At 55.4% G+C, this 11,415-nt stretch overlaps 2 protein-coding genes across 4 annotated transcripts; both read left to right on the forward strand.

Moving 5' to 3' along the window:
- Window positions 1-1,484: 1,484 nt before the first annotated feature.
- Window positions 1,485-9,164, forward strand: F12 (coagulation factor XII). 3 transcript variants are annotated; one of them, XR_009453057.1, is made up of 14 exons: window positions 1,485-1,627; window positions 1,983-2,040; window positions 5,281-5,380; window positions 5,526-5,596; window positions 5,863-5,973; window positions 6,114-6,245; window positions 6,382-6,486; window positions 6,688-6,853; window positions 6,948-7,156; window positions 7,259-7,520; window positions 7,700-7,836; window positions 7,932-8,053; window positions 8,607-8,755; window positions 8,845-8,979. XR_009453057.1 is itself a non-coding variant. In XM_059698182.1 (14 exons), the coding sequence occupies exons 1-14, from the start codon at window positions 1,571-1,573 to the stop codon at window positions 9,007-9,009; spliced, it is 1,872 nt and encodes a 623-aa protein (XP_059554165.1). In that variant the 5' UTR covers window positions 1,486-1,570; the 3' UTR covers window positions 9,010-9,164. The 3 variants fall into 3 exon arrangements, 2 of the variants coding, with proteins under 2 accessions (XP_059554165.1, XP_059554163.1); XM_059698182.1 differs by having other exon boundaries at window positions 1,486-1,627; window positions 7,932-8,081; window positions 8,845-9,164; XM_059698180.1 differs by having other exon boundaries at window positions 1,486-1,627; window positions 6,948-7,520; window positions 7,932-8,081; window positions 8,845-9,164.
- Window positions 9,165-10,370: 1,206 nt separating this feature from the next.
- PFN3 (profilin 3) lies at window positions 10,371-11,175 on the forward strand. Its single transcript, XM_059695328.1, has one exon. The coding sequence runs from the start codon at window positions 10,714-10,716 to the stop codon at window positions 11,125-11,127; it is 414 nt and encodes a 137-aa protein (XP_059551311.1). The 5' UTR covers window positions 10,371-10,713; the 3' UTR covers window positions 11,128-11,175.
- Window positions 11,176-11,415: the final 240 nt, after the last annotated feature.

Below are 11,415 nucleotides of genomic sequence, written 5' to 3' on the forward strand. Positions count from 1 at the left end.
GAGTGTCCTCCAAGCGGGCAGCTGGCTTCCCGTAGAGTGAATGATCCAAGAGACCATGGCAGAAACTGCAATGCCTTTTATGACCTGGGCTTGGAAGTCAAACACCATCACTTCTGCCATATTCTACTGGACCCACAGAACAGCTCTGACTCACTGTGGGAAAAGATTATGCACAAGGGCATGGATTTCAGGAGGTGATCACTGGGGACCATCTTGGAGACGCCTCCCACATTGCACCTGTTCATTCCTTCTCGGTTTGCTCTGCTTTTCAACTATGTGTAGGCTTCATTCTCAGGCAGGCCTTCCCCAAACAGAGACAAAGATGGCCATCAACATCTCCAGGCTCCCATTCTTAGGGACTCTAGTGGGAAGAAAGTGCCCCTTTCCCAAAAGTTTTGGTGAGAAAGTCCCAAGATTGACTCTGACGGGAGGGACTAACTTGTGTCTATGCTGCTCCCTGAACCAATCACTGAGGTCCACAGGTACCCTGTTCTTATTGGTCAGACCGAGGCCACACCCCCAGCCCTAGAATGGAGGGTAGAGTTGGCAGCACTAGAGACCCATGAGAGAATAAAGGAGGAGTGGTTCCCCCAAAATAAAATAAAATAAATCAGGGTGCCAGGGCAGGAAAAACAACATATGTCCACCCATCTCCCTCCTTTGTGCTCAATTGCTTCAATTTCTGTGGTTGGTAGAATTCTAAGATGGCCCCCAAGGTATATGCTTACTTTCTCCCAGTTATTCAATCAAACCCTAATCTAGATGCTTCTGTGGAAGAATGCTGCAAATGTAACTAAGGTCCCAAATCAGTTGACTTTAAGATAGGGATATTATACTAACCAGGTGAGCCCTTAGGAGGAACAGCATTCTTCCTGGGAAAGGAGATTCAACTCACGAAAGTCAACACCAGGGAGACTTTGCTGCTGGCTTAGGAAGTGGGAGGGGGCCGTGTGGTCAGAATTTCAGGCAGCTTCTAGGAGCTAAGGTGGGCCCTGGTTTACAGCCTGCAAAGAAACAGTGACCTCAGTCCTACAAATGCAAGGAACTGAATTCTGCCAACAGTGTGAATAGCGTGGGGGTGGGTTTTCCCCCAGAGCCTCCAGAGAACTCAGCCTTGGTGTCACTTTTGTGAGACCCTGAGCAGAAAAACTAGTTGCATCGTGCTGGACTGTCAACCTACAAATTTGTGAACTAATAGATGGCTATTGTTTTAAGTTGTGAAGTTTATGGTTCCATTTAGGCAGCAATAGAAGATGAATACACTTCCCAATGGACCGTGCAATCCCGATAGTAGGGAGCTTGTCTCGGGCCTCCTTAACCTCTTCATCCCCAGAACACAAGAAGTCTCTCTTCCTGCTTCCAGTCCCACTATCTGGGAAAGAGAGAAGGAACCCAGGTCTTCGTTGTTCTACCCCAGCCCCCCAACTGCCAACTTCCTGCCTTTGGCTTTCCACAGCCTGTGCCCCACCAGGCAGCTCAATGTATCTCCACTTCCCAGGCCTCAGAGACCTTTGGCCAACTCTATTGATCTGGACTCCTGCGTAGGCAGGTGGACAGACGGACAGACGCCATGAGGGCTCTGCTGCTCCTGGGGTCCCTGGTGGTGATCCTGGAACCAGCGCTTATGGTGAGGGCTGTGGGAACCAGGAGGATTGTGCGGGGTGGCCCTGGGGGTCCCTGTCACAAGCTTGGCCTCTGCCTGTGACCTCTTGGTCGAGGTGACTGAAGGCCTGTGTGGAAAGGTGAGGTCAGCTCAGAAGGCCCAGGAGGAGGAGAGAGACACCAGAGCCTGTGGATACGAGGGGGTGACCTGCATTTCTGGAGGAGAGGGTCCCTGAGGAGGGAGGAGGAGAAGGGGCCTGGGTCTTGTGAGGAAAGCTCTGTTTCTCTGGGCTGTGAGAAGAAGCTGGGGACTAGCATGGGATCAAGGACAGGCTATGACTTCCAGGGCAAATTCCCTGTCCTCTTCTCTCCTCCTGTAGACCCCACGTTGGAAAGACCTCAAGGTGCCTAAGCCGGTAGAAGATGGACACACAGTGGGTAAGTAGCCTGGGTCTGCCTCCGAAAAGACCCTTGGGTGGGAATGAGTGTGATTGGGTCTGTCTCAGGCCCTTGGAACCAGGGGCAGGATCCTGGGCACAACTGTTACTCTTGTCCCCAGAGTCACCTGGCTGGCATTCAGACCGGAGTGCCTGCTGTGTGCCAAGTCTATGCTGATGGGCTCTAGGGACCCAGATTGCTAGTAGCTGTCTGCTCCTTGAGTGTAGGGCTGTTTCTGAGTGCCCAGTCCAGCACCTGCTAGTTTTCTGTTTCCCCATGCTCCCCCATTCTTTTCCTTTCCTCGATACATCTCACAGGCATCAGCCATGCCACACAGAGGCCAGAGGCCTTGATAGGCGAGGAAGGATCAAGAGCAGGCGTCTGGAGCCCAAATGCCCCTGAGCAAGTGACTCGACCTCTCCAAACTTCAGTTTCCCCACCTGTAAAACCAGGCTGGTTATAGTAAACACCTTAAGGGTCTTGGGAAGGAGAAACGAGTCATAAATCCATGGGAAAGTACTCAGCTCACTGTCAGGTGCATGGTCAATGCTTAAAATATACTAGCTTTTCTAATTAAGCTCTCTTTTAGGTGGGGATGTCTGCCATCTCCCGCCTCCTCAAACCCAACCAGAGCTTCCCATTGCCTTCATTCTTTCAGGCACTACATATTCACCTGGAGTTGTGAACTGATGGCCCCTGCCCTGGTGAGCCTGGCGTGTGGGGTCAGGCCTAGCCCCTTGGCGTGGCACTGAGGACTAGCTCATACAACCCTGTGTGCCTCAGCCTCCTTTCCTCATCACTCCACAGCCACCCAAACTTGCCCAGTCCAACTAGGTGATCTGCCCTTGCCGCATCACCTACTTAGGATGCTCCTCCTCTCTGTTCATCCCATTTGCCTCTTAAGAGTCCATTTCAGACCCTTCTCTCTTCTTTTACTGTCCTGTCACTGGTTTGGTTTTCAGCAAGTGCCACTGCGCCTTTAACAACAAAATAACAGCGAATGCTTATTGAGCAGGTACTATATGCCAGGCTGTGCTAAGTGTTTTACAGGCACTAGCTCATTTAAACTTCACGGTGTTCCCCTAAAACAGATACAGTCAATTCTTGTTTTGTTTTGTTAGTCAGCGTGAATACTGAATTCACAAATACTGAACCATTGCTCCTAGAGGAAATATAGAGTTGGGTTCCTGTGTGCCTCTGGTCACAAAGTTTTCATCAACTGCCAATATATAAACCTTGTTTTATGTGGGATTCTGTTTAAAGACGCCTGGCTTAATGTGTATTGTTGATTCATTAACATTGAACCCACAGCCAAAGGCAGCAACTCATGCCTGGATGAAACTTATCTAAGATACCTGTGTTCTCCATGAGACACAGCACAGCCCACGTGCACACTGGAACGCAGCACTTCAGCACTATGGGGGCCATGGTCAACAACAAAAGCACAAAACGTGAAAAATGTGGCACTAAATCAACTATGAAAAGGACACTTGCTTACAACAGGAGAGTTGAAGCAAGAAGCAGTGTCACACCTGGGTTGAACTCATGTGGGAACGTGCACTTCTGGCTTCCAATAATTCAAATTTTCACCACTCTGTGCATGTCTGTGCATGACTGTGAAAGCCCCTTGAGAACTGATTTGGGGTTTACAAATAAATTTTAGCAAGAAGGCAGATTTGCAAATACAGAATCTGTGAATGATGAGGCTTGGCTATACTATTTTTAGAAATTATAATAGCAATATATTTTTATTGTCAAAACTTCAGAAAGTACAAAAATACAAAAGAAAAAAGTCCGTCATAAGCCACACTCTTCCAAAAACCACTCTTGCAAATTTTGAGAATGTCCTTCTAGATTTTTTTTTTACGCATAAATGTATTTGTCCAAAGATAAAACCATACCAACATGCTGTTTGTAACTTGGCATTCTTCATTTAAATAAGAACACCCTCCCAGATGGAGTGGCTCAGTTGGTTGAGTGTGATCCCATGTACCAAAAAGTGGCCTTTTTGATTCCTGGCCAGGGCACATACCTGGGTTGCAGGTTTAATCCCCAGTTGGGAAGCATATGGAAGGCAACTGATTGATATTTCTCTCTCACATCAATGTCAATCTCTCTCTCTCTCTCTCTCTCTCTCTCTCTCTCTCTCTCTCTCTAAGCATGTCCTCAGATAAGGATTTAAAAATATAATAAAAATGCCTGACCAGTGTGGTTCAGTGGTTGAGCTTTGACCTATGAACCAGGAGGTCATGGTTCGATTCTCGGTCAGGACACATGCCCGGGGTTGTGGGCTAGATCCCCCGTGGAGGGCATGACAATCAATGATTCTCTCTCATCATTGATGTTTATATCTCTCCCTTTCCCTTCCTCTCTGAAATCAATAAAGATATATTTTAAAAATAATAAAAATAAACAAATTATGAACACCTTTCTGTACTAATATATCTACATCATCATTTAAATTGTTTATTGTTGTAAAATACACATAACATAAAATTTACTATCTTAACCATTTTTAAGTGTACAATTCAGTGGTATTAAGTACATTCATATTGTGCAACCATCAGCACCACCTGTCTCCAGAACTCTTCATCTTGCAAAACTAAAACGCTTTGACTGTACTATTATTATTGCCATCTTACAGATGAGGAAACTGAGGCTCAGAGTGGTCAAGTGACTTCAACATTCAACAAGCATTGATAAAGCCCTTCCTTTGTGGCAAGCACTCTTCTAACGCGTGTGTGCGTGCACGGGAGGGTGGGGGGAGCTGCAGACTTGCACAAGGTCATACACCTAGTAGGTGCTGGAGCCTGAGACCACTCCAGCTGTCTAACGCTTGGACCCAACTTCTTAAGCAGGAAAATTGAAGGCATAGCGATTGTGTGTGTGTGTGTGTGTGTGTGTGTGTGTGTGTGTGTGTGTGTGTGTGTGTGAAAGGTTTCAGAGAGAGGAAGGGAGAGGGGGAGAGAGATAGAAACATCAATAATGGGAGAGAATCATTGGTTGACTGCCTCCTGCATGCTCTCTGCTGGGGATTGAGCCTGTAATCCGGGCATGTGCCCTGACCAGGAATCTAACCATGACCTCCTGGTTCCTGGGTCTATGCTCAACTGAGTCATACCAGAGGGACTGGCAGCACAGTGATCTTTTTGGGTGTCTATTCTTTCCAACTAGACCCTGAGCAGGGTGCCTGGGAGATTGGCACAGGGAATGTCATTAGAGCGTGTGTTCTCTCCGCAGTTCTCACTGTCACTGGGGAGCCCTGCTACTTCCCTTTCCAGTACCGCCGGCAGCTGTATCACCAGTGCACCCGCAGGGGCCGAATTGGCCTCCGGCCCTGGTAAGATGACCCAGAAGGGGTTGGGGCAGGGGCCTGGGGAGATGGCCTCTGCCCTGCATCTACCCAAGGAAACCTGCTTGGAGAGAGGGGCTGTGATAGGGAGGGTGGGCCTGGGCAGAGCAGGGAGCTTTATCTCTTCCTCCAGGTGTGCCACTACCCCCAACTTTGACCAGGACCAACGATGGGGATACTGCCTGAAGCCCCAGAAAGTGCAAGGTGCCACACACAGCCTCTGGGGTGGCCCCAGGCCCTCCCCTCCCCCCTCGTTACTTTTCTGAGTCTCATCAGACTCTACACACCTGGGATTCTGGGCCCTCCCTCCAGCGGGAGAAGTTCTGGGAGGGGGTAGCCCCATTTTGCATGGGGGTAAATGAAGGCCTGGAAACAAGGCCAAAAGACAAGACAAGTAGGTTCAGGCATGGACTTGGCTCCTATGGTCTGACTCAGGCTCTCCTCTTCCTCCCACTGTGCCCATCTCTCAGACCACTGCAGCACACACAACCCCTGCCAGCGGGGCGGCACCTGTGTAAACATGCCAGACGGCCCTCGCTGCATCTGTCCAGAACACTTCACGGGGAAGCACTGCCAGAGAGGTAAGGGATGCTGGGGGGGGGGGGGGGGGGGGGGCGGGGCCTGGGGAGCAGGAGCAGCCCTGCCTGAACAGGTCCCAGGACCCTCAGAGACTGGCATGGCCCCAGTCTGTCTGAGACCAGAGCACCACTTTGTCCCCCAGAGAAGTGCTTCGAGCCCCAGCTTCTCCAGTTCTTCCACGAGAATGAAACATGGCATAGGCTTGAGCCGGCAGGCGTGGCCGAGTGCCAGTGCCAAGGCCCCCAAGCCCACTGCAAGCCCCTGGCCAGCCGGGGTGAGTGAATGGTCCGGAGCTGGTCGGGAGGAGGGAGGAAAAGCTGGCGGAAGGTCGGGTGGTGTGCCTCCGGAAGGGGGAGAGCTCTCTGTGGGGTCTTGGGGCCCAGAGGTGGCTCAAGGCCTCCTCCTCTCAGTCTGCAGCAACAACCCATGCCTCCACGGCGGCCGCTGCCTCGAGGCGGAGGGTCGCCGTCTGTGCAGTTGTCCCGAGGGCTACGCGGGACGCTTCTGCGACGTGGGTGAGTCCGGTCCAGCTGGAGGCAGAAGGCCCGCCTCCACATGGGGAGGCTCGCCGAGAGGGAGGGGAGAGAGGGGGAGGGGGAGAGACTGAGACAGGAGGGGAGGGGCTGAGCGGGGAGAGGCAGGGAGAGAGGGGGAGGGGCGGGGAGGGGAGGGGGACCACACCAGCCCTGGCTGCAGGGAGCCTCCTCTCTCCCCAGACAAAGAGGCCAACTGCTACGAGGGCCTTGGGTTCGGCTACCGAGGCGCTGCTGGGACCACGATCTCGGGCGCGCGGTGTCAGTCTTGGTCGTCGGAGATCACTTACCAGAACCTCACTACAGAGCAAGCACTGAATAGGGGACTGGGCCACCATGCCTTCTGCCGGTACCGCGTCGGGCAGGGCAGGGAGTCCCCCTCCAGGCTCCAGGGCCCTTTGGGGCTCCCCAAGCTCTAATAGGGCCCTCTCCGGTGGTGACAGGAACCCAGACAATGACACCCAGCCGTGGTGTTTCGTGTGGAGCGGCAACCGGCTGAGCTGGGAATATTGCGACCTAGCACGATGCCAAACCCCAACCCTAGCAGCGCCCCAGACCCAGTCTCCATCACGGGGACCCCTTATGCGTCTGGAGCCCCCCCTACCCTCGCGTTCAGCATGGCCAGAGCCTCAGGTCACGACCCAGACCCCAGGTAACTGGGAAGGGGCAGGAAGACCAAACAGAGAGCGCACGGGGCGAGCTACGTTACAGCCACTCGTGGGTTTCCCTGTCCTCAACCTGGGCTCCTCCACAGCCTTGGGCGCGTTGCCGGAGCTGCCCCCCGTGCTCTGGGAGGAGATGCCGGAGCTGCCCCTCAAGGGCGGAGCCGGCCCGGCCACCTGCGGACAGAGGCTCCGGAAAGGGCTGTTCTTCCGGAAACGCGTCGTCGGGGGACTAGTGGCGCTGCCCGGCGCGCACCCCTACATCGCCGCGCTGTACTGGGGCCACAGTTTCTGCGCCGGCAGCCTCATCGCCCCTTGCTGGGTGCTGACCGCAGCTCACTGCCTGCAGAACCGGCCAGTACCGCCTGCCCGGCGTAGGCTCAGGCCTGCGCGACACCCGAATCCATGCCCCCCCCCCCCCCCAGTTCCCCCGGAGGAAGCTGAGACCCAGGAAGGGGCTCAGGGGCAGGGGACTCCTCCTGGCCGCCGGTGTCCGGCTCTGAACCTGCATCCTCTGCCCACCCTGCCCGCAGGCCGGCGCCGGAGGAGCTGATTGTGGTGCTGGGCCAGGAGCGCCACAACCAGAGCTGTGCGCAGTGCCAGGTCCTGGCCGTGCGCGCCTACCACCTGCACGAGGACTTCTCACCCGTCACCTACCAGCACGACCTGGGTGCGTGGGGGCGCCCCCGGGGACCGGGGAATTGGGAGGAGGGCTCTCAGGCCGGCGTGCGGGCCTCACGCCCCCCCCCCCCCCCCCCCCGTTAGCGTTGCTGCGCCTGCAGGAGAGCCAGGACGGCCGCTGCGCGCGCCCGTCGCCTGCCGTGGGGCCCGTTTGCCTGCCGAGCGGCGCCGCTCGCCCCGCCCAGCCCGAGGCCGCGCTCTGCGAGGTAGCCGGCTGGGGCCACCAATTCGAGGGTAGGCAGAACCGCTGGGGGCGGGAGGGAGACCTCTGGCACCGGGGTGGGCAAGACAGGGGTGGGCAAGACAAGCCCGCAGCGTTGGTATCACCAGGGATGGGAGGCGCTGACCTGCTGGGCTGTGAGGACGTGCAGGGCCCTGTCTCTGCAGCCACCCCTCCCCGGGCCTGGGATCCACAGTTGGGGGCCCCCAAACTCCCGAGTACAGGGAGCATCACACTTCCTCTTGGGTCCCACTGGGCACCGGGCTGCACGGCTAACTAGGACACGGGCCTGCGCTCGAACAGGGTGGGTAGTTGAGGTTCTGAGATGCTGGCTGGGAAGGGGGAGGCCTGCTCTGACCCGCCCATCCGCCCATTCGCATCCTGCTCCCCTCGGGACTGTTTTCTGGTCCGTGAAAGGTGTTACCGGCAGCTGCCTCCCTCCTGGGCCTGTTGCGAGAGAGGCAGTGGATCTGGAAGAGCCTGGCGCAGGCGGGGAGCCGAGTCGGGAATGGTGGGGTGAACACTTCGTTGGTTCCCAGGGGCGGAGGAATATGCCAGCTTTCTGCAGGAGGCGCAGGTGCCGCTGATCCCTCAAGAGCACTGCTCGGATCCTGATATGCACGGCAACGCCTTCTACCCCGGCATGCTCTGCGCTGGTTTTCCCGAGGGGGGCACCGACGCGTGCCAGGTGAGCCTTCTGGCCGCTTCGCGCCCTACCCCCACCCCGTCCAGTGCAGACCCCAGGCCAAGGGCGCTGAGCCGTGTATCTCCACCCAGGGTGACTCCGGGGGTCCGTTGGTGTGTGAGGAGGACGAAGGGCGTCGGCTCACCCTGCGAGGCATCATCAGCTGGGGCTCGGGCTGTGGCGACCGTAACAAGCCGGGTGTGTACACCGATGTGGCCAACTACCTGACTTGGATCCGTGAGCACATGGCTTCCTGACCGCCCAGGAACTCCTCTTTTCCTCCTCGGTGGTTCTGGAATGGGAGGATGGCTGGGCCCGATCCTGGACCGCAAGGATGTGTTCCAGCGCCGTCAGTCCGTCAGTCCGGCCCCAGGCACGGAGTAAACACTCAATAAAGTGCTTTGGAAATGCTTGAGAGGCACAGCTCTTCCGGGGTCCCGCTGGGAAATGCCGAGACAGTAAGCCAGTAAGCGCAGCTTCTCCACTGCCCCTAGAGAACAGGATCTATTGAGATCTTATGCGAGATTTAGATTTTTTTCTTGTCCAGCTGACGTGTACTGAGCCCTGTGCAGAGTGGCTCCACATATTATTCCTCGTATGAAACATTAATATTTTAAATTTCCAGAGAAATTCTCAACCTCGACTGCACGTCGGAACCTATGCCCGAGATCCACCTCAGAGCAATTAAATCCCATGTCTCTAGGGATGGGGCATGGGCAGTGGTATGTTTTAAAAGTTCTCCGGTGATGACATGTTCAGGCGGGGTTGGGAACCGTGGTTAGAAATGCTTAACCTGAAAACTGGTGTGGAGCCTTAGGGCTGGCGACCAGAGTGGAGTCCCTCACTTCCCCCCCAACGCTGCTAGGGCAGTGGGTCTCCGAGTGTGAACCTGAGACCAGCAGCAGCGGTGGTGCCAGGGAATTTGTAGAAATGCACACTTTCAGGGTACACACCATACTACTGAATCAGAAACTCTGAGTCGGGCCCAGCAGTCTGCACCACAGCTTTCCAGGCGATTCTGGAGCGCCTGACATTAGAGAACCATGTTCTGGGGACCAGGCAGAGAGGCCCCACTGTCCAGATGTGGCATCTTTTTATTTAAAAAAAATATATTTTGCCATAACCGGTTTGGCTCAGTGGATAGAGCGTCGGCCTGCGGACTGAAGGGTCCCAGGTTCGATTCCGGTCAAGGGCATGTACCTTGGTTGTGGGCACATCCCCAGTAGAGGGTGTGCAGGAGGCAGCTGATTGATGTTTCTCTCTCATCGATGTTTCTAACTCTAATATATTAAAAAATATATTTTTTAAAATATATTTTGTTGATTTTTTTTTTCTACAGAGAGGAAGGGAGAGGGATCGAGAGTCAGAAACATCAATCAGCTGCCTCCTGCACACCCCCCACTGGGGATGTGCCTGCAACCAAGGTACATGTCCTTGACTGGAATCGAACCTGGGACCTTTCAGTCCGCAGACTGAGCTCTATCCATTGAGCCAAACCGGCCAGGGCTGATGTGGCATCTTTAAAAAATATATTTTTATTGATTTCAGAGAGGGAGAGGGAGAGAAAGATAGAAACATCAATGATGAGAGGGAATCACTGATCCCACCGGGGCATGTGCCCTGACCAGGAATCAAACCCTGACCTCCTGGTTCATAGGTCAACGCTGGAGCACTGAGGCACGCCTGCGGGCGCACCTTTTTGTTTTTAAATCCATGTGCACTGTGCTTGATGGGCCATCCAAATTGGTTTTCACGGATTACTTCCACCCTCATGCAATCTCCTCCTTCAGGCTATATGTGAACTTCACCAGGTGACAGGTCCAACCCCGCCCCCATTCTCCACCGCCAGCCTCAGCGTCATAACCCCGCCCTCGCATCCGTCACAGTGCCCCCAGCATTTTAGGCGGGAGCAGCCCGGCAACCCTCCGAAGTGCAGGGCGAGGGACCAGGGCTGAGTCAGAATGGGCGAGTGGAAAGCCTACATCAGTGCGGTGCTGCAGGACCAGCGCATCGACGACGTAGCCATCGTGGGCCACTCGGACAATCGCTGTGTGTGGGCATCGCGGCCCGGGGGACTGCTGGCCGCCATCTCGCCGCAGGAGGTGGGTGTGCTCACGGGGCAGGACCGGTGCACCTTCCTGCAGGCCGGCCTGAGCGTGGCGGGCCGCCGCTGCTGCGTCATCAGAGACCACCTGCTGGCGGAGGGCGACGGCGTGCTGGACGCGCGCACCAAGGGGCTGGATGGGCGCGCGGTCTGCGTGGGCCACACGCCGCGCGCTCTTCTCGTGCTCATGGGCCGGCGGGGCGTGCACGGGGGCATCCTCAACAAGAAGGTGCACGAGCTGATCCACTGGCTGCGCACTCAGGGCACCTAGCAGAGCAGCCAGGTGGCCGCGGAGACAAAATAAACTCAGACCTGGGAATGGCGGACTCATCCTCTGGTTGCAGGGGGTGGGGGCGGGAGTTGTTGCTGAGGAGGACACTGGTTTCCTGGAAGTCCTTGCAGAAAGGTCACCTGGTGGAGTTGGGATTATGACTCCCATTGGGTGCCCTCCCATTGGGTGCCCTGCAGAGGCTTCTGACCTGACTCCCCTGGCCAGAGTCAGGGGCCCGGGCCTTGGAGACTTCCCAGGGCCCTAGGGACACCGAAGCTGAGTAAGAGC

This window comes from Myotis daubentonii, chromosome 5 (assembly GCF_963259705.1).
Source record: "Myotis daubentonii chromosome 5, mMyoDau2.1, whole genome shotgun sequence".
In the NCBI taxonomy this organism is placed as follows: Eukaryota; Metazoa; Chordata; class Mammalia; order Chiroptera; family Vespertilionidae; genus Myotis; species Myotis daubentonii.